Source organism: Sebastes umbrosus, chromosome 24 (assembly GCF_015220745.1).
Source record: "Sebastes umbrosus isolate fSebUmb1 chromosome 24, fSebUmb1.pri, whole genome shotgun sequence".
NCBI classification, from domain to species: domain Eukaryota; kingdom Metazoa; phylum Chordata; class Actinopteri; order Perciformes; family Sebastidae; genus Sebastes; species Sebastes umbrosus.
In genome coordinates this window covers 3,491,069-3,518,920 of record NC_051292.1, presented here as the reverse complement: position 1 = coordinate 3,518,920, position 27,852 = coordinate 3,491,069, and the positions used below count along the sequence as shown (strand labels likewise).

The following is a 27,852-nucleotide window of genomic DNA, read 5'->3' as shown; positions in this document are numbered from 1 at the left end:
TTGATAAAATATAAGAATATATATAATAATATATATAATATATAAGAAAAATCGAATATAATATGATATTTAAAATAGTCTCATGTTAATATGAATTGACTGGACTTTTCCATCACATAAATATAATTAAAATATCATAAAACTATAAAAATGCCAAATATCTCCAAATTATTTTATTAGAAAAATCTAATATAATAGGATATTTTAAATAGTCTCATGTTAATATGAATTGACTGAACTTTTCCATCACATAAAAATAATTAAAATGGCATAAAACTATAAAAATGTCTCCAAATATGTGTAAAAACCTACAGTGTCATCACCACCTCTCTGTCATCAGTGCATGAATAAAACCTGACTGAGATATGAAAAAATACCAACTGTGAGCCTCCATCACGTGGTGCACTTTCTGATTTCTGCACTCTGGGTTTGTCTCCAGTCCAGTTGCAGAGTGGAGAGTAGAGGAGACTCTCCAACACTTTGCAGGAGCTTCTTTTTTTTTGTGCTGAGAGTCTCACCTCATCCAGCCAGCCAGCCAGCCAGCCTGAGGAGAGGATGATGAGCGGATCTGTGTCTGGGCTTCCTCTTCATTTGGTCTGATGTTTCCCCTCCGAGCGTCTTTTTGCAGAGAATGCTACTTCTCGTTTTTGCGACTTTATGTGGAGTCCTTCTCGACGCAGGTAGGTCTGCAGCCACGTTTCGGTCTGGAGCACATGTGTTCTGCAAAAACAAGTCCTTATATTGCAATATGTGCAAAAGATATACTTATTTTCTATCTAAATTCGTGCAACAACAGAAGGTAAACGCCAATATGTACATGCATTGCATCCATGCATGATATTTTAAACCATTTATTTTCGCATTATACTGTTCCTAAATGCCTATATGTTGATGCCATTACATCACTTAGTCGTTATGTTGCAATATGTGCAAAAGATATACTTACTTATGGTGCAATATGTGCAAAAGATAAACTTCTTTTCTATCGAAATTCGTGCGCAACAGAAGGTAAAAAACAATATTTACATGTATTGCATCCATGCATTATATTTTAAACCATTTATTTTCGCACTATACTGTTCCTTAATGCCTATATTTTGATGTCATTACATTTAGAAATCAGAACTGTTGCCTTTTGGTAACTCATTTCCTCTGCGTAATTGTGAAGTCTGTGCGTAAAATCGGACATCTAGATCTGTTTGCATAGATCTACAATGCAAACATTTGCCGTATGACTTTGCATACTTCTGGGGAAACTTAAGGAACACAAATAATGTGCATTAATTAACAATCATGTTGTGTTTTTTGGTGCTGGTTGAGGGAGCAGCTTGGAGCTGCAACTCCTCTGGGTTGTTTTGGCACAGAATGGAAACCCAGATTCAATCCAATAACACATTTAAACTTCTGATTATTGAGTTGTTTGTTGCTATTTCCCTGGTTGATGCATTTGCTAGCTTTGCTTTGCTGGCAAAGAATGTGAGGATGCTGCCTTTTGGGGCCATTTTGCTCTTTTTGTAGGAGCTGGAGCTCATATTTATGATTTTACTTTTACAGTATTTTACCAGGAAGTCCCATTTAGATCAAGAAGGAGACCTGAGGGATTAAGCTGCAGTTATTTTGTTGTGCATTGAGTGATTATAGTTAATATGATTGTGATGAGAAGATACTGAATGCTTTCTTTTATATCATCCTCTTGTTTTCTGTTGTGGTAACAAAAAGAAAACAGATTTAAAGCAATCTTGTGATGAAGCTGATAAGCCGTGCTCATGCTGCTGGATCCTGCCCTCCAGTATGACACATATCCCCAAAAAATAAGTCCTTGTTTTCACATAATCTCCCCCCAGGTGATGGATGGAGCTTTCAGGCGTTTGCTTGGTTTAAAGTAATTAGGCTGGCGTTGTGATGTTATATGTGCACCTTTATCAGATGGCGCTGTCGGAGTTGAGATTAATGTTTGGTGCCATTTCAATAATTACACTACTAATATATGTCAGTGGGGACGGATAGTCTGCGTGGGATATTTAGGAGAGAAAGGGCAGGAGTGTTTGCTGGATTTTTTGATTGAATGCCTCCGCATGATGCTGATATCTTTTAGAAATACTAATTGAACTTGGCAGGCAACAATCCAGCACCAATTAACACTGACTGATGCAATTAATTGCAATAAAGAACTTTTCATTACCAGCTTGGTTCAATAAAATGGACAGACATCACCATTACCTATGATGCAATGGGGAAAAATGCCATGCATATTGCATATTGTCTGCAAAAAAATGATCCTAAGACTATAATATGACTTGATTTCTGCAAATGTTTCTGCAGGATTAACTCAGATTAATGAGGCAGCTTTAAAAGCATCAGATGAAATTTGCAAAAGCTGCGAGAAACACTATATATTATCTTTACGAGACGACGCGGCGGCAGTCACACACTCACATTTTTACCACCTTAGGGGATGGCAATCTCTCCACCGGCAGCATCAGCCTCTCCATACTGCCGGTTTGTATTGTAAAAGCAGCTTTATCACCTATAAAAACCCACCGGGTTAAAAGGGAAGTTAAGAGAACCACTCTGTGCTTTGCTGATGTTCTTCCTTTACAGCCTTTTCTCACTTCAACGTGTGAATCTCTGTTGACACTCATGAGACGGCCAATAAAAGCACCGAAGATTAGCTCGTGTGCTTTGTAAAGTCACTAAACCTTGGCGTTGCCCTTCTGCTGGCGGGCGTACTGTCACAACGCTGTGCTGAAGATAGAGAAGATGACATTGCACTCTCGTGGAGTGCCATTAGTCTTGTTTGGAGGTTTAACACCATCAAAGCTAAATCTATAAAAGCCTCTAAGAAAACATCAAGAAGAAGGAATATAGCCTGCATGAGAGCGTATTGAGGACGGATGTCAATAATGCACTCAAATATAATGATGACATTGAACCAGTGCAGAGGAAAACAAGTAAACTGGAGTAATGGATGACTATATATTCAGTTCAAGTCCCAAGTTCTCCACAACAGATAGAATTATATCTTTGAACATAATTCTTCACCCTCATCTCAAAGGAATAGTCCGACATTGTTGAGAAATACTTTATTCACTTTCTTGCCAAACTGAGATGAGAAGCTCAGTCCTGAATTACAAGGAGTTGTCTCGAATCCCAAAGCCTTTTCTGTTGTCACGAATATTAAACTAAACCTATTTTGATTAGTTACAGCACAGCCTAAAATACAAACGTTAAATAGTGATCGCTGTGAAACATTATGATGTTGTCCGTTACCTACATGAATAATGGCTGTTGTAGTTTTTTTTTAGCCGTGTAGAGTCAGGCCACAAATTGATAAACAGCTACGCATAGCAGTGATGCATAGCAGTGATGCATAGCAGTGATGCATAGCAGTGATGCATAGCTATGATGTTGTTGAATTAAAACATTTACAGAGGGAAGTTAAAGCATCTATTGTTGACAAAAATCCAAAACGTTACTGCAGATACTGGGAGAAGTGGGGAGTGGCTAGAAGATTGTTAAGGCGAGGCATTGACCTTGAATGGTTAAGGTTAGGATAGGTCGTCGGGCAGCGAGTCTCGCGAGGGTTTTTGCAGATCTCAGATCAGATTTCGCCCTTTGCGGATAGGGAGGTGAGGAGGGAATATACCCATGGATCATTGCTGCCTTACGAGAGCCAAACAAAGCGTTTTGCAAAGTCTGCTATCTGTCTATTACTATTACTAGGCTACTGTTCGTTGACACTGAATGTAATGTACTGGAAGCCACGCCCACCGTGACCACGTGACCACGCCCTTCCCCCAACTCCGCTGTCCCCAATTCCACTCATTCTCATCTGGTCACCCTACTCTTATGTGACGTAAACCAGCAGCCGGTTTGCTTAGCTCAGCGCTCTGCTCTTACAACAACCGGCTCTAGAGAGAAGGCCATTCGCGTCGGCCACCGTAGCTCTCCAACACGCTTGGCACTGGTAATATGCAACCTCACCGCCAGATCTTACACACTGCTCCTTTAAACAAGCTTTGCACATAAACAAACATTTGTGCAACTTTCCAAAATTCAGCAAAATTGTATTCTGTGTTTGACAAAGATGTCGGTTAAACCAAATTATTATGTCATGAAGGAGGGATGGATTATTTATCTACGTGTTCATCCATAGAAAAAACATTCTTTCGGGCTCCATAATGTCTGCAATGCCACTAATGCTTGAGTATTTTGCCCTCTTGTTCCTGCTGCATGGTGCAGGAGATGCCCTTCAGATCCAGTGCTACCAGTGTGAGGAGATGAAGCAAAACGACTGCTCCACGCCGGAGTACATCGTCAACTGCACCGTCAACGTACAGGACATGTGTCAGAAGGAGGTGCTGGTCAAACCCGATGGTAAGGGACTGTTTGAATCTGTATGCTTGGTGCTGATAGAGGTTTTTGGGTATTTCCAGGACAGCGTCGACTCAGATTGATAGTTGAGGGTGTGAGTGTGCAGGCTGGGTCAGCCTAAAGTACCCAAATTTAAGAGGAAGAGTTGCTATTCATCTGCAGAAGAAAGGTGACCGTCTGGAAACGGGAGACGGAGCTGAAAGCAGCACTCAGAAGCTACGCGACCTCTGAGGATTACATTTTATTTCTTTGCCATTCAGATGAGTCTAGGCAACATTATTAAGTCGCTAAGCGCTCGCAATTTTGTTGATGTGCAACAGGGCAGGCAAACATAAATTGTGATGTCTCAAACTGAGACGTAAACAAGGTTGTCTGGAAACCAGCAGGTCAAAAAAATATCATTATAAAGAGATTTTTTGCTATAATGTGACATTTACGTTAAGCCATGCAAGTAGAGCCTATAAACAGCAGCTGCACTTGTTGGCATTTTAACAGGAAATACTCCTCACCAGTGATCCAACTATTCCTTTTTCCTCCCTTTAAATCCTCATGTTTCTGACATCAGAAGAGGCTGAGTAGGTCACAACATATCTCCGCTGGTTTTCACCATAATAGATATTGTTATCTGTTACTTTGTTTCTTTGCTCAGCTTCAAAGATGGAGCGAGTTGCACTGATTGATGTTATAGAAGGCACAATGTTGCAGACAGTGTAACACATCAGTTACGCCATGACACATTATACACCTACTCACAGATATGTAAGGCCCTCCATTGTTTTTATTTTCACTTTTTATCCGAGACATCTCTGTGTTGTTGTTGTCGCTCTAAAAACCCCCGGCAAACGGTATCTCACCGGACCACTTTATTCGGCTCATTCGTCAAAGAGGAGAGACCTTCCTTCAGCTGCCACCGACACAGCATTAGATTAGTTTTGCACTGTTATAGAAAATAAAATGGTTCAGCCTGTGGGCCGCCGACTGTTTGGGGAATTTGGAAGATGGTGTCCTTTTTTAGTCTTTCCAAAAACCAGAAACACGAGAGAAAAAGTATTCTGAATGGATTGTGTTTAAGCTGCAATCATTCGCATGTTTGGATATCAATTACAAATCCATCTGCTACTTCAGCACCACGGACAGCGCCATGGGTTTATTAATACACAGCACAGTCAGGCTGCGTTCACACCAAATCAGGCGTTGCGGCATTTGGTGCAGGGTTGTGTGGTGGTGTCACATGGATGTATTGGGAGAACTGGATACAGCGTTGGAGGCGGGGCCCCGTTCATTCCTGTGAGAGTTGCTCAGTGGCGCATGAAGCCAAAATGGCTCCGTCTGGAAAAGTACCCGGATCTTTCGCCGATCTTCCGCATCCATTGGGCCGATGGTCACGGGGTCACAGCCGTCACGCTGTCGTCATGGCTTGCTAACTCCGCCTCCCAGCCCTCAGTCCAGCCTCACTCTGGGTCTCAGTCACATGAACGGAGGAAGGGAAATAACTCTGGATTTGGCTATTAGTGCATTTTACAACTTTTAGGTCCTAATGGTTGAATGATCCGCTGAGTAACAGACATCTCTTTCCCAATGTAAGTCTATGGGAAAAAATCTTTTTGGGCCCAATGCATCACGTGATGGACACGGACGTTGCAGTACCGCCATTTGGCCACTACGAAAATTGGGATCAACGACCGGCGCTCTTCTTGGGTGCTTGTAGTATCACTTAAATGGCCCATTTGCTCATTTGATTGACCCATTTGATCACTGTTTACGGGATTGGCCAGTGCAATGTGATGTCAGGTTGCGTTTCTTCAAAAGTTTCTGCAGACTTTTGTCATATTTTATTGTTTTTCTGTTATAATCGCAATTCAATATTTTATATTCTATAATATTTATATTAGATTGACAGCCCTAATTTTAACTTACTGATATTTCAGAGCCGTGGTCGAGGCCATAGATTCTAACTCGCACAAACCTCAGTCAGATAAAGGATCAATGAGTCAGGTAGACTAGACTAACATATTCTGCCACTACGGCGTCTCTGCTACGAGAGGATGGAGATGGGCATCCCTTCTTAAATCGCCTTCTGCTCATAGTTAAAAGTTAAAAGTGAAAGCAGCTGGAGGTCAAGTAGGCTTTCCTGTTTGGTAACTACTTTACATGTGTGTTGTGAAGGATATCAGACAGGTGGTGTTCACGGTTAGACTCACTATCTCGTAATTGGAAATTTGCAGGTCCGATGGCTGCAACAGTAGCTCAGTGGGATGTCCTTGAGTGAGGCATTGAACCTGCAAAGCTACAGATGTTGATTGTATGCTTTACCTTGTGAGACGCAGTAGCTGTGGTGTATGACAAACAGGAAAAATGCTCATTCATAACCTATAATTTCTCCTCCTCCATCTCCTCCACATTCTGCCTGATTGAATGCATCTGAATTTGATTTAATCAAAATGTATCTTGTCCCGTACGGGGGAATTTAATTTGCAGAGATAAATAACATAATAAGAAATGATAAACCACCATAGCTGCTGTAACATGTCATAGAAACACATAACAAATAAGGCCAATATACCAGATGGAGAAACAGCTCTTGAGAAGGGAGTCGGCGGCTCTGGAGTGCAATAAAAAGTTACAGAATATGAGTTTTCCTTCTTCATACAAGCATACAGATTGTTGTAACATATACCACGCTGACAAACATCAGTTAATAAGAGCAGACAGGAAGTCAATAGCTCCATAGCCCTGTAGTGCAATAAAATGCTGCAGCATTGCAAAACACACCGCTCTTATATGTTACAATCTAATTACAGCAGGGGGAAATTAATCACTTTCAGTCTCAACATCAACTCTACTTTCTCTGTCTGGACACTTAAAATGTGTGTTTGTTGCAGGAATACATTATCGTAAGTCCTGCGCGTCCTCCGGGGCTTGCCTCATCGCCTCCTCCGGCTACCAGCAGTTCTGCACCGGCAGGGTAAACTCAGTCTGCATCTCCTGCTGCAACACGCCGCTCTGCAACGGGCCCAGGAGGAAGCGCCCCGTCAACTCGGCGGCGACGTCCAACCGGCCGCTCCTCCTCTTCTTGACCTTCTTCCTGCCGCTGCTGACGCTCCTCCATATGACGTAGACTGAGGATGTCATCATGTCTCCGCTGTACAGTTTGTTTTCTTTAGTCTAAAACCACAGAAAAGAAGAGAAACCTCACTTTGTTGCTTTTGTTTCGGGTTCATTTAATTCCACACTAACTAAATTTAGAGCTTTTAATCTTGGCATGTCGTATTGTAAAGTTTAGAGGGAAATCAAACCAGGTTGTCCTGGCAACTTCAGCTAAACAGGATAAACCTATTTGCACTTTTTGCTGTAATTAACCTTCTACTGTACGGTGACCTTTTGGCTACATGAAAAAATAACTGCTTATAAACTTTGCCAGGCCTCCATTAAAGGACAGGGTTGACATTCTGGGAAATACGCTTAATCACTTTCTGGTGGAGAGTTTGATGAGAACCGCTCATCGCTCGTTGACTTCAGGGAAGTGAAACAGAGTTGTAACGCTGTAAAGGCCCACTGCGGACGACATGCTGGACAGTCTGCAGAGTCCTGAAGCCCCGCCCCTGCTGCTGCAGAGCATAGTTCGCTTGTTTATTCAAAGTTTATTAATATTGAACGTGTCCTGTGCACTCAAAGCACTCCATGGGGTCGGCAGCAATACACCCGCCAAGTGTGAAGTCCATCCAATGAGCGGTTCTCGAGATAAGCAAAGGACACACGGAACGACAGAGGTGATTCCTTGCTTTATTGTTAGATTACTACAGTCTGTAACTGGTTAGCGTAGCTTAGCACAATGACTGAAAACAGGGGGAAACAGCTAGCCTGGCTCTGTCGGAAGGTAACAAAATTACCTGGTTGGATGCAGTCGCCTGGCAACCAGTGAAGACTCAAAAATATCATATTTTAACCCCCATAAAACGGCAAATTATTATATTTTGAAACTTCAGTTTTTGCATGGATTAAACAAATGAGATATAATATGTTATTTAGAGAGGTGGGAGGTGGAGTTTGTTATCCTCAGACATACGTAACCATGGTAGCTGTTTCCATCTTTGTGCTAATAAGCAAAGCTAACTGTATTATTAACATGAAATCAATATTTAATTTTTAAACATCATGGTTATCGTTAATATCGTTATATCACGACACCCCTATAATTAACACTTTATATTGTAATAATAAAAAAATTGTAAAAACATCAATTTGCCGTTTTACAGGCGGTTGAGTACTGGGCTATTTCTTGGCTGGATGCAGTTGCCTAGCAACCAGTGATGACTACACTGGTCCTGACCAAACAAATATCATATTATTAACTCCATAAATGTTGAATTATCAGCGAATTATCATTTTTAAATGTCATTTTTTGCATGGATTTAACAAATGAGATATGTGACGTGTTGTTATCCTCAGACACAACCAAGCTAAGTGGCTGCTCGCTGTATAGCCTTATACTTAATGGACAGATGTGGGAGCAGAATCAGCGTATTTCCCAAAATGTCTACATGTCTTGCATACAATGCATACAATGATAATTTACGCACATTTTCATTGTCAGAGGTTCACCCTGGAGCTGTGATACACTAAAGGAGCAGATTTGGACACCACACTGGCTTCATATCCACTCAGCGTGGAGATAAACTGTTAATCAGATCGATATAACACCGTAACCACTGAGAGTGACACTGGAAAACTGGAGAAGTGGAAGCACATCAAGCTTTCTGAATCATTTTCTGCCATGAAGGACCATCCAGTCTGCAGTCCAGGCATCTCTCAGTGTCCTTTACTTGTTTGTGAAGTGGAGCGTTTTGTGAGGAAGCGGTTATTTTCTGGTTATTACATGCTGTAAAAGGTGCTGGTAGAAGTTATTGTGGAAAATGATATCTCTAAGCTTTTAGTTTGTGGGCTTTTGTTGAGTTATGGTTTGAAACAGCGCTGTTGGTTTTCTTTTAATGCTGTTGTTGCTCAGAAAACACAGATTTTGACAGAACTGACATTACAAACCCAAAATATACTTATACTGTACATCATGATGAAGCGTTCTGAGGTCTCTTGCAGCTTAATAATTATCATATATATGCATATTTTCCACTGCCGTACAGTATTGATTGACATTTACTTGGAATATGAAAGATGCTGAAATGGATTTGGAAAGACTATTTGCGTTATTGCTCATTAATCCTCGCTCTAAAAGTCGATTCTGTCGTACAAGAAGCTGATTAAATGTATTAATTAGACATTAATATCCCACCTGGTACAATGATTTATATGACATAGACATAGTGCAATATAAGAACAAGCTATAAGCACAAATACATTCTCACTAGAGAGATGCTTCAGGGTGATTTCAGACATATTTAAGTTAATATTCCTTTAAAATAATTAAACATTTGCCCAAATCATAGCTAATATTGCATGCAGCCAAAGCTGTAGACCAAATACTGTATTTTCAGAATAAATCTGGCTTACTGTATGATGTTATTTCCATGTCCAGATGGACTCATAAAGTTTTATTTGACTGCTTTAATTTGATTGTTTTGTTCAATCTGTACAGTATTCTATTTATATGTAGTGAATGTGCTGTAGAAGACAACAATGCAGGCATTCTCTAACTGTATTTTAATGACGGTATTAATGATATAGAGCCGAGCAAAAGCAGAGCAAGAATGTTGTATATTGATAAATATTATATTTCAGAGCATTATTTAACTGTTCTGGACACAAAAATAAGAGATGCGATAAATGTTCATGGCAGTTTTCTGACTGGTCTTCTGTGAAGAGTAACTCTGTATTCTGCTGATGTGTGATGTAAATAAATGTTGCAGAAAAACTGACTACATGGCGTGTTTTCAGTCAGGAGAAGAGCTCTATTCATCATCAGTTTCACTGTAATTTAGTGGTAATTGTCTAACGTGGTTCCAGGAAAGAATAATGTAATTTAGAGCTGATTATTGTTATATAATATCACATTTTTGCAACATGTTTTGCTGACTTGAAAAGACTCTCCAGGTTATGATAGTAAATAATTGGAAGTAATTAATTGGAAGTATCCCAATTAACTCCATCTCCATTTACCCTAAACAGTCATTAGTGTCAATTTAGATCCTTTAAAGAAACCAACCTACATATTAGTTTATTCTAAGGAAATTATAGGGGACTATAGGAGCTTTAAAGTTTACAAAATAGTCCCAAGAACGGGGCGTCCCTGTTGATTAAGTGCAATATTGCAATATTAACACATTTTCCTTCATGATAAAACCAAAAATCAACATTTCCATCAGTGTCGACAGACAACTAGACAAATGATTTGACTTAGCAAAAGGAAGAAGTTGTAGCATTTTCCGATTAGACTGTTGTCAGGCCATTAAATATGCATTATTAGCCCCATAGATATGGATCAGAAGGGACCTACTAGACCCATTAGAAGGTTTTATCATCTATGTACATAGTAGATCACCGAATGAAGGTATACAAGTGTTTTTTTATGGTCTAAACCTAAAGAAGCCTTTATGTTTGTGCTCAAAACGTGATGTTTCATTCAGTTTTACATGTTAGAACGCGTTGCATTTAAGTTTCACTTTCACTTTTACAACGTAGTAGGTGTAGGAGGCCCCTCCTGACCCACATCTATGGTGCTTATAGCGACTGATAATGCCTATTTAATGGCCTGATAACAGTCTAATCTGTCCTCCAGCTCGACATTAGAATTCACCTCAGATATAATTCATAAACTTTGTGAGGTTTGGAGGGAGACGGCTTTATTTGCCTCCAAGGGAAATGAAATCCAGCGCTGCTGGTGGTCCCTGGGAGGTTATTTGGGCCTAAACGTTCTCGCCGTGTCTTTAACCTTCACACAGCCGGGCTAAAGGACGCCGTGGCATTTTATTAAATTCGCTACATTTCAGTATGCATCACTCAATTACTCATCTATTGATTATTTAGTGCGTTGTGCACCCTCTGCGGTTTCCAAATGAGCATTTTCACCGACTTTCTCCCGCTATGATTTATGCATTAATGAGCAGAAAGTCCACATTTTCTTTACTGTGCATGCTTGACTCTACCTGTTTGCATTTTCAATTACTGGAATGCCGCCATCGCCTGCCTGCACTGAAACTGATAAAAGCGTTATGTGAAAGAGAAGATTAAGGTTTAGTCAGACTGAGCAGTGAATACAGATCAGACGTAATCCACTCTGTATTACACCCGTCTCACAATGCCTGCTTTTGTCTTGTGTCGGATTCCAGTTAAACTCAGGTAATTCAGCAAAGATGAGATATGAGACGTCATGTATTGTGATATTTAAGATCCCAGCAAAGACACCCAGCATGTGATCAGCTCTTTAATATTGAAACTGGAATAATTCCTCACAATTTGAAAGAGAGAAACAGAATTTGACAGTCCAGTTGCGGCTGTGATGAGTGTCAGCGATGATCGAATTGTAAGTGCCATAATGGTGTTTCCAAGTAACCATTATTTCCCTAACAATGCAGCGGTGCATTGTTAGAGCCACAATAGAGCAGCTCCCACATGGATGAATCCTGCAGTAAAATTTACTTTGCAGAGAGATGCGAGATTTCACACAGCTCAAATGACTTTTTTTTAAATGTGTGAATTTAAACTTTAAGGTCTGTTAGCAGCCAAAGCATCCTGCAGTGTGAGGGCGAGCCTGTATGACAGAGCATCATTAGGCCTGGACACAGAGGAGGAGGAGGAGGAAGGAGTCAGGACTGACGATCACAAAAGGGGGAAGTGCCGACTGCAGATCTCCCAGGATTAAGAAGCAGCAAAAAACAGGAGATTATTAAAAATAATAAGGCCCACCTCTGCCTCGCTCTAATGACATGTGCGTGCAACCGCAGTCGCATTAGGGCTCTGGTGGTGGAAATACTTCAGTTGATGAGGGACCTCAACTCATCTACTTTGTTTACTGTGTAGGCCAAGTGTATTGGAAATGAGGGGGAAATGATCTATTCTGGTGTGGGCGGGAATTTTTCTGTTACAGATCAAGAAACCTCCAGAGAGTCAATTACCCTCAGCTCAGCTATATAGATACTGTGCATTATATATATGGAGCTAGTCTATTTAAATGCATCTAATTATCTATTTCCATTTATTAACCGAAGCCTATTTTTGCTATTGATTAGGCTAATGAAATTCTATTAAATTACAACTTCCATTAAACATATTACATTGGATATGAACAAGCCCGAGGAAAGCGTTCAACAATTATCCTAAATCTGATGACTTAGCAACCTGATACAAGAAGCTTTACTTCACCAGACTTTACTTTCCCTCCAATCCACTTTAGAGCACTAACACAAATCTTCATTCCAGTAAGTAGGGCCAATAAAGAAAAGTAAACACAATTAAATACCCCCCCAAAGTTACAGCGGTGCAAAGGGGAAATTAATCTGCAGCTGTGGGAAAGTTAACTAGTGTTAAATACGTTGCACCTCTGCAAGAACAAGTGAAGTGAAAAGAGAACTATGGTTGTTAAAATCCCTTGTTACTGTGATTATTCGGTTCCAGGAGGGATGCAGAGGTGGGGTTGCACGGCTTGAAACATTTTGTTTTGTCTGTTATTACAGTTTAACCGGCTCAGTGGTCTCTGTTGTTTCTTAAAAATGAGAGCACTGGTGCCCTCTAGTATTCACAACAGAGACACACAGGGATGCAAAGCTCTGAATAATGACAGAGGATGCAATTTTAAAGTCTCTGAACTTCAAATAACATATGCAATTTGTAAACTCACAATGATAAGAGTGTTATAAATAAAGTTACATTTATTTATTTATTTATTTATGTATGTATTAATGTATTTATGTATTTATTTAATTATTTATTTATTTATTTTCATTTTATTTTATTTTATTTTGTTTAATTTAATTTAATTTAATCTAATTCTATTAATTTAATTTAATTAAGTTTATTATTTATTTTGTTGTTGTTACTAGTATTATTGTTGTTGTTGTTTATTTATTATTTTTCTGTCGTTTTATGTCTCAATTTTAATTTTTTTTATTACTCTCAGTGAAGCAATATGTAAACTCACAATGATAAGAGTGTTACAAATAAAGTTCATTATTTATTTATTTTACTGTATTTATATATTTATGATTACTTTATTTTATTTTATGTTATTTTATTTTGTTTAATTAAATTGAATTAAATGTATGTATGCATGTATTTATTATTATTATTATTATTATTGTTATTATTATCTTTATTTATTTTCTTTCAGGTAGCTGTAAGACACTTACTCCACAGCTTAAATACCTAAATACCTGCAACTGAAACTGATGTAACCAAGTTCACTACTAGTGATACACATGCATTGAAAACAATAAAAAGATGTTATAAAATAAAATAAATAAATAAATAAAGTTCATTGTTATAGTGAGGATCAGTTGGTCTGGATAATAGCCTGATAAGACCAGTTCTAGTGTTTTTACAATCATTATAAGATGATGTTATTGCTCAGTTCAACTGAAACGAGAGGACAGAAGACACCACTTGTGTTCTGTTCAGTTCATCTCAGTGATGTAAAAGGAAAGGCCTTCTGTGATAGCGGGCTCCTGGAGGATATTTTGCTGCAGCACTGACGACGCTGAAACAAATTGTTTCTCCCACAGTTCCTGATGGAGAGTTTCCATCAAGTGGCCGAGGATTGTTTCTATCAGGAGCAGCAGAGCCGAGGGCCTTTCTAGCAGACTCGGCGTGGTGAAGAGACTCTTGTGTGAGTGATGAGTCTGCTGGAGGACAAAGGGCCAATGTTCTCAGGCCCTGGGATTGGTTTTAATGTGGTGAGGCGCTCTGAAGCAGGAATCAAGCCCTGAAGCTCCTTCCTGCTCATATATCGTCTTTATCAGTGGCCCTGCATGCAGTCATGGAGGCTGAGGACCATTTTGTCTGGTGCCTAAATCACTGATATCATCTGGTGGAGTCAGCAGGGCGAGATGAGGCTGGCTACTATTTTTGGTTCAATGGAAACACACTGTAAAAACACAGAAAATATCATTACAGATGCTTGCAATGTTGTTTTTAACATTGTAAATATAGATTTTATTCATATTTTATATGTGTACACAACTTATATTTTTAATTTAATCCTATATTAATGATATTGTTAGTTATTAAAAATAGATTTAAGGAGTTAGAGGAAGGTACATCAGGCTGTAGATGCTTTGTCTGAGCTATTTTCCCCGATGTGATCTAAAATATGAGTCTTATGAGTCATGCTGTGACCTGATTTTTTTTATATCTGTAATTAATCAATTAATTAAATTAAATAGATAATATAATAAAATAAATATAATAAAATATAATATAATATAATATAATATAATATAATATAATATAATATGATATAATATAATATAATATAATATAATATAATATAATAAATAAATAACGTTATTTATAACACACATATCATTGTGACTTTACAAATAATCTATAATAATAATAAGTATGTCACCCTGCATTTGACTGCATATAATAAATCATGTAAATTTAATTTAATAAAAAACAAATATGTTCAATTCAATTCAATTCAATTCAATTTATTTTTATATAGCGTTAATTTATAGCGTTTTTAATGTTAAATTTCTTAAAATTATTATTAATAAGCAATTATTTATTTTATTTATTTATTTATCATTTAAGAAATTACCAATTTAAATTATTATGTGGGTGTAATACTCATCTTTGTCCACCAGGCGTCAGTGTGGCGCTACTGACGCTGTTGACGCTACTGACGCCACTGACTTCGCTGACGTCATGACGCTGCTGACGCTGCACTAGAAGAAATCCCACCACAAACCCGGAAGCGTTCTGACTGCACCGTGACTGCTCTTCATTCAGCTGCCAGCTGCTCGTTTTCACTCCGTTACCGTACAGATAGCCGTTCATACCGGGAGCCTGATATATCCCCGTGTAGATAGACTAACGGAGAGCAACTATGGCTGGTCGGTTACCGGCTTGTGTTGTTGACTGTGGAACAGGGTGAGTGACAACAATAGGATGCTAGTTAGCTTAGCATAAGCTGCTGTCAACGCCCTGTCTGGCTGATCAGCTGCTAACGCTGCTTAGACACATATGCATGCTTTTGTATTGCTATAATGTCTTTAAATGCTGCTTATTAACATGCAAAAGCACCCAAATACGTTATATTGCATGCTTTTTATGCACAAAGCTGCTTTATTGTTGCTATTAGCTGCATATTTGCTGAAGCTAATGCTACTTCCTGGACATTCCTCCCTGCAGAAAGCTCAGTATCCAGATTGTTTTGGGTGTTACCTGGTTGTTTACCTGTCTATGGGTGCCAGCAAATACTTTAACCACAAAGAAGCAACTGTAACTTAACCCTTATCATCCTTTTTGTTCCCTTTATAGGTAAAATGCAGGAAATGCAGAACCTTAACGTCACTTAGACACATCTGATTGCTTGTTTATTCTTATATTGTCTTTAAATGCACAGTTAATGCTGCTTATTAGCATGCAAAAGCACCCAACTGCTTTATATTGCATGTTTTTTATGCCGAAAGCTGCTTTATTGTTGCTATTAGCTGCATATTTACTGAATCTAATGCTACTTCCTGGACATTCCTCCCTGCAGAAAGCAAAGTATCCAGATTATTTTGGGTGTAACCTGGCTGTGTATCTGTCTATGGGTGCCAGCAAATACTTTAACCACCATGCAACAACTGTAACTTCCTCCTTTTTGTTCCCTTTATTAGGTACACAAAGCTTGGTTATGCAGGAAATACAGAACCTTAACGTTACTTAGACACATCTGATTGCTTGTTTATTCTTATATTGTCTTTTTAAAAGCTGCTTATTAGCATGCAAAAGCACCCAAGTGCTTTATAGTGCATGCTTTTACACAACAAAGCTGCTTTATTAGAAGCTAATGCTACTTCCTGGACATTTCTCCCTCCAGAAAGCTCAGTATCCAGATTATTTTGGGTGTTATCTAGTTGTGTATCTGTCTATGGGTGCCAGCAAATACGTTAACCACAAGGAAGCAACTGTAACTTAACCTTTATCCTCTTTTTGTTCCCTTTATAGGTACACAAAGCTTGGTTATGCAGGAAATACAGAACCACAGTTCATCATACCTTCATGTAAGTAGATGGAAAACAGACCAAAACAGGAATTTGGTTTCATCAAATTATGTTTTTTTATGATATGTTTATTGGGTTTTATTATTTTCACAAACACACAAAAAAACAACAACAAACAAAAAATTGATTAAAAAAAAACAAAAAAAACAGTGATATAGACACCAACTTGAAGCAAAATTTAATTAAAAGGTTTAATGGTTTCCCAGAGGAGAAAAATATTTGTTTTGTTATATGAATTACGTGACATGGAGATGAAGTCCATCTCTTGTTTCATTGCTCATTGTATCATCATTAAGTTGTAGTTAAATGTCCTTCATTTCAGAGTTGTGTATTGTGGTACTGACTGTAAATACTCACTTATACTGTATATTAATCCACAGCCACGCTAATTTAGGAAATTAGTGCACTTTGAAAACCTTCATTGAAGCCAGACATTTGTGACCTGCTTTTAAAGGTTTACATCTTCATTAGGAACCAATACGCTTGGGTTTGAGTGTCACAGAAAAAGTAGGGAAGTCAGAAAGCACTGAGAGATGAACAAATGTTTACTTGTTTTTGGCCTTATCATGAGAATAAGTTGACAATAACAAACATATAGATTAATAATACCAGCCTTATTCTTTAACATGATGGTATATGAGAGTGAATATATGGTTTAAAATATCATGACATTTTTATGATCATCTCCAGGTATCGCAATCAAAGAATCGGCCAAGGTGGGAGACCAGGCCCAGCGCAGGATGATGAAGGGTGTTGATGACCTGGACTTCTTCATAGGGGACGAAGCCATCGACAAACCGTCATATTCAACAAAGGTAGACTCCAACAGGAAGGTTGAAGATGAGCCAATGAGTCTGATTTAGAGACTGACATTTCCCTTCTGTTATTTCTAGTGGCCCATCCGTCACGGGATAGTGGATGACTGGGACCTGATGGAGAGATTTATGGAGCAGATCATCTTCAAGTATCTGCGGGCAGAACCTGAAGACCATTACTTTCTTTTGGTAAAACCAGAGCTGCATATATTACCTTTTACTAGAAAACAAAATGTAGAATAGAGGCTTAAAGTCATTCTGTATTCACATCAGTTTTCTGTGTGTCTCTCTCCAGACAGAGCCTCCCCTCAACACACCAGAAAACAGAGAGTACACAGCAGAGATCATGTTTGAGTCGTTCAACGTCCCGGGTCTCTACATTGCCGTTCAGGTACGTTTCCAAAACATCCCAGCACCTGAAATGAACACATGCCATCAGCCACATTGCCAATCAACCAACCAGTATTTATCTCCTCTTAAGTCTACCAGACATACGCAGCTAGAAAAGCCACTCTGGGCACATGTGAAACTAAACTTGTGGGCTGTAAATGGAATTAGATTTGACACTGTGATTCAGAGGCTCAATGGGGAAATGACAATTTTCACTTCTTCTTTTTAAGTTTCACAGTCTGTTTTTAAATGTTCCTCTTGGTTTGAATCGTGCACAATGTCGTCATTCAGTATTTCTAATAGATGTTGTCACCCTGTTAACCGAGGCAGTTTTTAGTGGCATTTTGAGCTCTACTGGCTTGCTTGACCTTAATTTCGTCACCTTGTTCTTCAGAACAGTGTCATTGTTCCATATTTAGTTTTATTAAACGTTGTATTTTCTGCATCAGGCTGTCCTGGCGCTGGCTGCCTCCTGGACATCCAGACAGGTGGGAGAGCGGACGCTGACGGGGACGGTGATCGACAGCGGAGACGGAGTCACACACGTCATCCCGGTGGTGAGTTTGTTGCCTTTTTCGGGGTCATCTTTTTATTCCTACCTCATTCTCGACCCTAAACCTATGCTCGTTTGTACTCCAGGCTGAAGGCTACGTCATCGGCAGCTGCATCAAGCACATCCCCATCGCCGGTCGAGACATTACGTACTTCACTCAACAGCTGCTGAGGGAGCGAGAGGTGGGGATCCCTCCAGAGCAGTCCCTGGAGACGGCCAAAGCTGTCAAGGTCGGTGTTGACATTTCTTTAGAAACGTTAAAAGCTGCTCAAGCGGGTGGTTCACTGTTTGTTTTAAACTCTTAAAGTGATGTTCCACCCAAAATCATCATCAAATGTAGGCACTGGTGGACTATTTTTATTGCAGAGTTAAAAAAATGCTGTGTCCTTGAATGCTCTGTTTCTTTACTGAAACCTGCAAAAAAAGGCCCCATAACAGGAAGTGATACCCTCAACAGATTATGGTTGTGTTAATGTCCCTGTCATGCATTCCTCAGCCTCGCCACTAGAGGTCAGTGCAGCTACAGAAACACATCACTCCCCTCTAATAGAAAGACGTTCACCTCAAGCATTAAAACCAAAAGTTCTATATTAGTTTTGTTGTCTTGTAACACTGCTAAACGTATCTTCCATTGTTGTGTTTTTTTTAGGAGCGGTTCAGCTACGTCTGCCCCGACCTTGTTAAGGAGTTCAGCAAGTACGACACAGACGGCTCCAAGTGGATCAAACAGTACACGGGCATCAACAATATCTCCAAGAAGGAGTTCACCATCGATGTCGGCTACGAGCGCTTCCTGGGGCCGGAGATCTTCTTCCACCCTGAGGTATAAGAAATAGTTTTTATGATACATTGCTGCTGCTGGTGATGATAGATGATGTAGCCTGAAATGTCAGCCTGTCAGAGTGAAAAATGGGATGTTTAAAAAAAATCATTCTTTTAGATTGTCTCTTAAATTGAGCACTTTTAAGGCAAAGTTTAGCTGCAGTGTATAAATGTTTTTATTTGTTCTCGTCCAGTTTGCCAACCCAGACTTCACCCAGCCGATCTCAGAGGTGGTGGACGAGGTCATCCAGAACTGCCCCATCGATACCAGACGTCCGCTGTACAAGGTGCAGACACACACGCCTCTACGGCTGCTATAACTGTAAGTCTGCGTGTCTGGTCTTTATCAACGTCTACATCCTCTTTGTGTCGCAGAACATCGTGCTCTCCGGAGGCTCCACCATGTTCAGGGACTTTGGCAGACGCTTGCAGAGGGACATCAAGAGGAGCGTGGACGCACGGCTGAAAACCAGCGAAGAGCTGAGCGGCGGCAAGTTGAAGGTGAGGAAAGAGGGAATGCATTTAAAGATTGTTTTGTGTTGTTAATTGATTTCCAATAATAAATATATACATAGATTTGCATAAAGCATCATATTTATCCACTCCCATATTGATAAGAGTATTAAATACTTGACAAATCTCCCTTTAAGGTACATTTTGAACAGATAAAAACTATGGACAATCATGCGATTAATCCTGATTAACTATTTTGACAGCCCTAATTTAAAGTATATAAAAGTACTTGGTGTTATTCAAGCCTCTTATATACAAGATATGTATTTTAAAAAGTATTAAATAAGTAAATTTAGTCTGTACAATAATACAAACGACCACAAACAAAAAAGCACTTGAATAATACAAAATGCGTCCCTTATTTCTGCAGAAACATTCACAGGAAGTGGTGTTTTTTGTTTCAATATTGACGAAGTTATCCTCTTTTTCTTGCAGCCGAAGCCGATCGACGTGCAAGTCATCACTCATCACATGCAGAGGTACGCCGTCTGGTTCGGAGGATCAATGCTGGCGTCTACTGTGAGTATTAAAACTGTATTTTCAGCTCCTCTAATAGCACATAATCATCCCTCCTGCGGTTTTTTATATCATAATTGGAAATAGAAACTTGGGAATGTTCCTTTGTTGAGAGTTTTTACTTCACAAAACTGAAATGCACCAGACTTTGGTCCACATTTGTCAGTTCTTTATTGACTAAACATGAAAATGTGAAGGGAAATTACACTAACCTCGTCCATTTCTGTGTCTGCAGCCTGAGTTTTACCAAGTGTGCCACACCAAGAAAGACTACGAGGAGTTCGGGCCGAGCATCTGCCGCCACAACCCCGTATTCGGAGTCATGTCTTAGGCGCCGGGCGGAGAGGAGGAGCGCATTCAGCGGAGGCCGAGGAAAAACACGGGAGGAAGCGCCGCCAAGACCTCACATGCTGTGGAAGTCCTATGAGCCTTTGCACGGATGCTCCGACGGATAAAGCGACAGTGGACCAAACAAACTGCCAAAAGAGCAGCAACATCCTCACCAACTAGAGGAACAAGAGGTGACTCAGCCCCAAAGGATCCTCCAATAAAATGTTTACTGCAAGTAGGTTAATAGTAGGTGATACATCTTTAATTTCTGCGTGCCTCGTATACGTACTTATAATATCCTCACAGGGTTGTAATATGTAATTAATCAACATGAGTCCTGTATAAATGCACTTCTCTGTGTATAAGGGTTGGGTCCTTTCTATCTGTTATTTCAGCATTAGCTAGTTCATCATCAAATGGGTGCAAGCATACAACAAATCAGTAGACATACTCACCATTCCTGATTTTCTTTTTTTGTGTCTTATATTGTCCCACAGTACCTGGAAGAAACATTATTTGAATTTAGATTAATTTCAGGCATTTAAAACATATTATTAATCTGTTCAAATAATCCTCCAGGTTTCACTGACGTCTTCTTACTCGTCACTGCTTTCCTTTTTTTTACTTGTATTAATCATCTCTTGACCAACCTGTCTTGAAAAAAAAGAAAAAAAAAGAAGTGGTATTAATATATGAACATGCAGTTTGATGACTGTTGTTGGACCATCACTGTTGCCTAGATCTCAGTTATACTGGATAGCCTTGTACTGTACCAAATCTGGATTTCAATGCTGGCATTCCAATAAATGCCAAGGAGATATTTCTACAGTTGTGATTTCTGTTTTTGCAACCTCAAGATATGTGAATGAAAATGGGTTCTCTGGGTACCCACGAGTCTCCCCTTTACAGACATGCCCACTTCATGATAATCACATGCAGTCTTTTGCATGCAATATACAATAAATGTGTTATTTTCTCCTATTCTAAAATGGTGTTTGAATATTTCTGCATACTGGGGTCCCTAAACAGTCTTTGAATTACATAAATAGGGCATCACTGTAAAGCTGAGACTCTGGTGGATCAAATGAGCCCAACTGTATTCATGTGTGATGATGTTAGTCCCCATAGGAGACATTTCATTACAGTGAGACCATTTTAACCTCTCTGTATAAAATGACCTGTGGTGACCTCTAGGATAATCACAGCCTCATGAAACTTTACAGCCACAAACTAGAGACCTAGAGCATTCAGAGGATGGATGGCTTTCCTAGCTAGATTGACAATAAGGAGGTTTCTGAGCAGTTTACACAACAGAAGTGCTCGCCATCCAGTCGCTGAAAAAATGCAATTCTTGCAGAAATCTCAAAAGTTTTTGATCCCAAATCATAGCATGTCTTTTTCTATGGTGTTCCTCAAGGTCTTGGTGTCTTAATGTGGTATTTAGGAGGGATTATTCATCATTTTTTTCAATTCTCCAGTGGTAGAAATTGGTTAAATTTAGCACCAAAGCTGTGTAACAAATGGTATCAACCCAAAAATTGCTGTAACAACTTATGAGACATAATAGAGCATGGGGATGAACATCACAAACTTATATCACCATGTTCTAAGCCCTTTTTAGGATTTATGACTAGAACAACTTGACACACAGTGCTGAGCCACAGCTCCAATTAATCTCAGGTTCCAAGCTTTCAGATGATGTACACCACTTGTATATGAGATATACTGTTGACCTGCTATCTCCCCCTAAAGACCCCCTGTACCCCCCTAAAAAAGACTAAAACATGTCTGTGAAAATGAAGGGTGGAGTGGAAAAGGTTAAGGAAACACCACTGCCTCTGTTTACTGTCTATTCTCAACATAACAGCGCTATATTTGTGAGGGTAAAGCCCCTCTACTGTAACCGTATCCCTTCAAACTGACCAACACATGATGCAACAGTTTATTTTCACTGAAGCACTTCATGTCCAGAGGCTTCGTCACTTATTTTCTTGCAGCTGAAGAGGAGCAGCATTTTAGTAAAAGAGAATTTATTCTGTGTGTTTGAACATGAAACGCTGCAGAAAGCAGAGACGACGGAGTGAGAAATGGCTAAACAGAACAGATTTGCAGCTTTAAAGTCTGGAGCGACAGACTGAGTCATGTCTCCTGCTGAGAGGATGAAGGTGCTCGTCTTCTTGGCGTTGTTCTTCGGAGCGTTGGGGTCTCTGTTCACGCTGCTCTGCTGTGGGACGGAGTACTGGCTGCTGGCTGCTGAGTCCTGCAGCCGGAAGCAGGAACACCATGGAGGAGCTGACCTTAGAGAGGGGAAGAGCACCAAGGTACTTTTATTTTATTTTATTTCAATATTACTGTTTATTGTCTCTATATATAATCATATTGTGTGCAATAGTTTTTTTTTGTTTTTTTTAAATTGCAGCAATAGATCAGCATGTACACAGAAAAAAAGTTTAACAAAAAGAAATAAAATCAGAAATACTTACAGTTGCTGTTATATAAAAGCATACAGAAATATATATAAAAAATGTATGGAGAATATGTAACATGTAAATTATGTACATAATGCTACAATATATAACAATATATGTAGGGAAATATAAATAAATAATAAAAATAGAATAAGAAATGAGAAAATCAAAACCATACAATATATAACTACAAAATAAGTAAATAAAAATACAATATACAACCACAAAATAAGTAAATAAAAATACAATACATAACCACAAAATAAGTAAATAAAAATGCAATATATAACAATATATGTAGAAAAATATAAAGAAATAATAAAAGTAGAATAAGAAATAAGAAAATACAATACCATACAATATATAACCACAAAATAAGTAAATAAAAATACTGAGAAGTGGGATCTATTAAGTGTGTTAAACATACATGCAATAGTATAAATAAGAATAAAATAAGAATATTTATTGTACAATTTCTTGTCCTGTATTGCACATAAGAATAATAAGGAATTATTGCTGACAGAGGTGAAATAAGGTCAAAATCAATCAAATGCAAACACATAAGTGCCTTCTATTCATAGACAGTAAACATAATGTGCAGCAGAGGTCAAACAGATGACCTTTTATAGTCCTTCCTCCAGTTATTAGAACATTCCTGAAAACTAGTGAATGCATGAAAGTGGAGTAAAATCCTCCAGTTGTCCCTATAGAGTCGTATTATTTCATTAGTGCACATGTTATTTCCTGCTGTCTTCACTCGACACCATCAATCAAACACTATACTGTGTGTTTACAGACAGCTGACGGCCGCCACACATTCTCTGCAATCTGCTGTTGTAGCTCTGCAGCAGACTGACGACGCGCTGACACCTGCTGAGTCTGGCTTTTATTAGTATTATTAGTATTATTATTATAATATTATTATTTCTGCTCCATCAGGCTGTGAGGATCTTCCATGAGGGTTTGTTCTGGCGCTGCTCCTTCACGGCTGTTTCACAACAACTCTCTATGTGGGACCTTTGGATCTGTAAGAACATCATATTTACAGTATATAATGCTTCTATATTAGACGAACATCACCATCATAACTGCATCTTTCTCTTCAGCAAATCAGCCGTCATCAAAGGTGTGCCAGGCCGCTTTCCTCTTCCCGTTTCCTGTTTATGAGCCACACGGTTTCCTCACAGAACCGTATGAACATCACTCCGCTATTGGTTGGTGTTGTTTTTTATGTTTAGGTAATTTATTTTCCATGATGTGCATTATGATTTATGTTTTCTCTCAGTTTTTAGGACCTTCTGGAGCATCTTCCTCATCGCAGGCGTGGCGGCTGTCGCCATTGGTGGATTTGTGGTCGTCTGTGCCGCCCCGCTGACCAGTCACAGACTCTATAAAGTGGGTGGGGCACTTCTGCTGAGTGGCGGTAAGAACACATCAGCTAAAAATATTGCTTTTCTAGCTTTAACACAAACAGATCTCCCTTATATTATCATTACATACCTCTCAAAACACAATTTTCTTTCATAAAGTATTTTTATTGATTGTCAATAATGAATAAAACAATATTTTTCTCACTCACCCGTGTCACAACACATCCAAAAAACAAACACACAAGCAACCAGAGCTGACCACAGGAGATATATTCTAAATTATGGATAAATAAAGTTAAATTATAGACAACAGAACAGAGAAAATATCTATAATACACCTTAATAGTAAAAGAAAAAATGAGTAGAAAATGAATAAATAGGTTAGGAAAATAGAAAATAAATAAATAATTAAAAAGATAAAAAATAAAATAAATAATACAAAATTAAATTAAAATAATAGTAATATAACAAAAATAAAATATATTTTTTTTAAATAAATAATCATAAATCAAATAAAAATAATTGTAATTTAATAAAAAATTAAATGAAATAATAAAAAATAGCTTAAAAATAAATAATCATAAATAAAATAAAATAATAGTAATATATTTAAAATAAAATGATAAAATGTAGCTAAAAAATAAATAATCATACATAAAATAATTGCAATATTAAAAGAATAAATAAATAAAAAAAAAATACTCTAATGCTAATGCTTCCTCTTTTTTCTCCGAGTAATATAACAGATTTTCTCTAGATTCATACAGGATATAATGTCTCTAATCAATAGAAACACCATTTTAATGAATGATTGATATGAATATTTATATTGAATGAGGCTCAGTTTGGATTTTATTGTGGAAGTCTGCTGCTGGTCAGACTCCACTCGTTAGGTGTCATTGATTACAGCTGAGCTCATTAGGTGTCAGTTTGCTCCGGCAGCAGCTCAGGTGTGTCTGAGAGGAGATCATCAATCCAAAGCTTTATACACAGGAAATATGTCAATTATCTGTGAGGCAAAGCAGGTTTATTTATATAGTTCCTCATTCAAAGTGCTTCACAGGCATGAATTTCTCATAAAGGCCGTTACGCCAAACAGAAGTGAAACATGTCGTCTGCAGACAAATAAAACTAAGTGCAGTAAAACAAGAAGTGGAGGGTCTCAGCTGCTGGTCAGACCACCGCGTCTACCGGCTCCTGATGGAGAAAATCAATAGGTTAGAAGAAGAAATGTGACCTGAAGTGTTGCCAGCATTTGTGGTCACATGTGCTACGGCCAAAAAATATTATGCATGCTGTGTAGTAATAATGGAAATGAGGAGTCCAACTGTTGCCTTGGGGGTTTCTGCTGCAGCTTACAGCCAAGAGTTCACATTCTCATCATACTTTATCACCCAAAATATGTTTATTCATATTAATAAAACAAAACTGAAACACCAAGTTTTACACTTAAAGTAGCTTTCATCTTATTCCATACTGTCTGGCAGTATCATATTTAGTATTAGCTTGTTTGCAACTCTTCACTGAAGCCATATTATTACTTCAAACTCAAAACTCCATATTTTTATTAATGGTTGCACAATTTAGATTCTCTCTTGTGCATCATTTTCTCCACATTTTCTCCAAATTCACCTTCACATATTTGGAAACTTTGGAAATTTGGGATTTTTGCTACGGTTTTAAATAAAATAATGTTGGATTGAACAATGTTTTGCTGCATGTCAATGGAATTTAAGAGGTTAAAACACAATATATAAATAAATATCTTCTTTTTCTTCCCAGAAAAAGAACAAGGCAAATCTAAAGTGGCTAAATATGGATTTAATTGTGTGGGGGGAAATGCAGTTAAAACTACAGCACTATATTTATTTTATTTATTTTATCTATTTTATTTATTTTATTTATTTTATTTTATCTTTATGTTTTCCCTTCAAATAATGTTGCTTTTTTAAAAAATATTTATTTTTCAATTATTTTTTCAGATCTAACTCAGTTTAAACATGAATAAGAAAAGTTGCTCTTTAAAGTAAAAAGAAGTCACTGATTGTGATTGAGCTGATTTCAGGCGGCTGCTGCTCGTCAGGTCACATCACCTTCAGCTGGGCAGAGATTATGAAAAGCCTCAGTTTGACTGAGCACATGTGAAGAGGAGACACCTTCAGTCTCCCCTGCTGTGTGTTTGTGTTTGTCCCATTTTTCTAGATCAGGTTTAAGTTTGTTTTCATTAAAGTTTTAGATGGGAAGGTGGCTGCTTTTCCTCTCTCCCCTGAGCTTTCCTTTCACTCTGGGTTTCAGTTTGGGAAAGGGTGAAGATTTCACAGAGTTTACACTCTAAACATGACTGAAAATGTTCAACAAGGAGAACAAAGTTGACAGTAATCTTTTGAAAAGTCTTGAAGCTGGCCTCAAAACCTCACTACCCCACCACCCATAATCAATATCCTCAGATCCAGACATCTGCCAAACCATTAGAATGAGATTGCTGTCTCTGACCATAAACCAAATAAAGGAAGAACCATTATTTGTGAGCCAATGCATTCTCTATGTAAGGGATATTGCAAAATAAGCCCAAAGAGTTTTAAGGAAGGGCGTTTACATCTTCTTTAAAAGCAGTTACAGTCTTTCTCTGTGTGTCTGTCAGGTCTGTGTCTGCTGGCCGTGGTGCTGATGTATCTGATGTGGGTCCAGGTCCTGGACACTCTGGAGCAGTTCGCCCACCATCAGAGAGCCTCCTCTTGTCCCTCCTTCCACCTCAGCGTCCAGCACGGCCCTTCATTCCTCTTCGCTCCGGTCGCCGTCTTCTTCTGCCTGCTGGCCGGCCTCCTCTTCCTCCTGGTCGGCCGCAGCGTTCAGAGGATACAGATGGAGAAAAGAGACAGGACTCCTGAACTTACAGACTCTGACGTTTATGTGTGACTCCCTCCTTAAATATGGAGGTTAAAGCATGGACTCTTCTCAGTAAACACGACCACATTTGAAGGCACCATAAAAATCAGAACAAATGTTTTTGCATTTTTCTTCGGGCACATATGAGTTGTGGTCACACAGTGTGACTGACAGGTGGTCACTCAAACCGTACGTGTGGATCTTTCCATCAGCGAGGATAATTGGAATCCTTCATTTGAAGTTGGTCATTACAAATGATTTTTCTAACCTATTAAACAGATCCCAATGTGATTAATACTCTCCCTCTGCTTTTATTATAATTGATAAATCAATTTTGACAAAAGTGTGGAGAAGGAGGATTGAGTAGATTGAGAGTGAGCGGCCTGCCCGTCATTAGGACATCAGGTTGAAGCTGTGAGATATTGGGTCAGAGCGGGATGGAGATAATAATAAATTAGACTGTCATAATCCATTTTGTGACAGGAGGGCCACTTCAGGGACGCCTCGCCGAGTGTGTGAAACACACAACCGCCACCAGAGAGCAGTGTTGACTCAGGATCACTGAATCATCAGTGATGTCCAACAGCAGGATGCAAAGCTGCAGTCAGATCAGGCCTGCAGAGGGTACATTTGTAAGTGATAATTAATTCCTGT

At 38.7% G+C, this 27,852-nt stretch overlaps 3 protein-coding genes across 4 annotated transcripts; all 3 read left to right on the top strand.

Moving 5' to 3' along the window:
• Positions 1-428: 428 nt before the first annotated feature.
• LOC119483577 (ly6/PLAUR domain-containing protein 1-like) lies at positions 429-10,244 on the top strand. Of its 2 annotated transcripts, XR_005205729.1 has the most exons (4): positions 429-680; positions 4,243-4,377; positions 7,257-8,489; positions 8,840-10,244. XR_005205729.1 is itself a non-coding variant. In XM_037761812.1 (3 exons), the coding sequence occupies exons 1-3, from the start codon at positions 632-634 to the stop codon at positions 7,490-7,492; spliced, it is 420 nt and encodes a 139-aa protein (XP_037617740.1). In that variant the 5' UTR covers positions 429-631; the 3' UTR covers positions 7,493-10,244. The 2 variants fall into 2 exon arrangements, 1 of the variants encoding a protein (XP_037617740.1); XM_037761812.1 differs by having other exon boundaries at positions 7,257-10,244.
• Positions 10,245-15,216: 4,972 nt separating this feature from the next.
• LOC119483546 (actin-related protein 3-like) lies at positions 15,217-21,302 on the top strand. The gene is made up of 12 exons (XM_037761762.1): positions 15,217-15,414; positions 16,480-16,535; positions 17,226-17,350; positions 17,429-17,539; positions 17,646-17,741; positions 18,190-18,297; positions 18,380-18,523; positions 18,943-19,116; positions 19,310-19,402; positions 19,491-19,616; positions 20,064-20,147; positions 20,380-21,302. Exons 1-12 carry the CDS (start codon positions 15,371-15,373, stop codon positions 20,473-20,475), a joined length of 1,257 nt encoding a protein of 418 aa, XP_037617690.1. The 5' UTR covers positions 15,217-15,370; the 3' UTR covers positions 20,476-21,302.
• Positions 21,303-22,420: 1,118 nt separating this feature from the next.
• On the top strand, positions 22,421-27,489 carry LOC119483562 (transmembrane protein 182-like). Its single transcript, XM_037761793.1, has 5 exons — positions 22,421-22,795; positions 23,882-23,969; positions 24,049-24,156; positions 24,228-24,365; positions 26,954-27,489. The coding sequence occupies exons 1-5, from the start codon at positions 22,616-22,618 to the stop codon at positions 27,226-27,228; spliced, it is 789 nt and encodes a 262-aa protein (XP_037617721.1). The 5' UTR covers positions 22,421-22,615; the 3' UTR covers positions 27,229-27,489.
• Positions 27,490-27,852: the final 363 nt, after the last annotated feature.

Bases quoted from the DNA above. Each gene is read 5' to 3' on its own strand.
- LOC119483546 (XM_037761762.1), top strand. From the start codon at position 15,371: ATGGCTGGTCGGTTACCGGCTTGTGTTGTTGACTGTGGAACAGG. The intron at 15,415-16,479 runs GTGAGTGACAAC...TTCCCTTTATAG, and splicing joins GTTGTTGACTGTGGAACAGG to GTACACAAAGCTTGGTTATG. The intron at 18,524-18,942 runs GTCGGTGTTGAC...TGTTTTTTTTAG, and splicing joins AGACGGCCAAAGCTGTCAAG to GAGCGGTTCAGCTACGTCTG.
- LOC119483562 (XM_037761793.1), top strand. From the start codon at position 22,616: ATGTCTCCTGCTGAGAGGATGAAGGTGCTCGTCTTCTTGGCGTTGTTC. The intron at 24,157-24,227 runs GTTGGTGTTGTT...GTTTTCTCTCAG, and splicing joins TGAACATCACTCCGCTATTG to TTTTTAGGACCTTCTGGAGC. The intron at 24,366-26,953 runs GTAAGAACACAT...TGTGTCTGTCAG, and splicing joins GGCACTTCTGCTGAGTGGCG to GTCTGTGTCTGCTGGCCGTG.
- LOC119483577 (XM_037761812.1), top strand. From the start codon at position 632: ATGCTACTTCTCGTTTTTGCGACTTTATGTGGAGTCCTTCTCGACGCA. The intron at 681-4,242 runs GTAGGTCTGCAG...TGCATGGTGCAG, and splicing joins TGGAGTCCTTCTCGACGCAG to GAGATGCCCTTCAGATCCAG. The intron at 4,378-7,256 runs GTAAGGGACTGT...TGTTTGTTGCAG, and splicing joins GGTGCTGGTCAAACCCGATG to GAATACATTATCGTAAGTCC.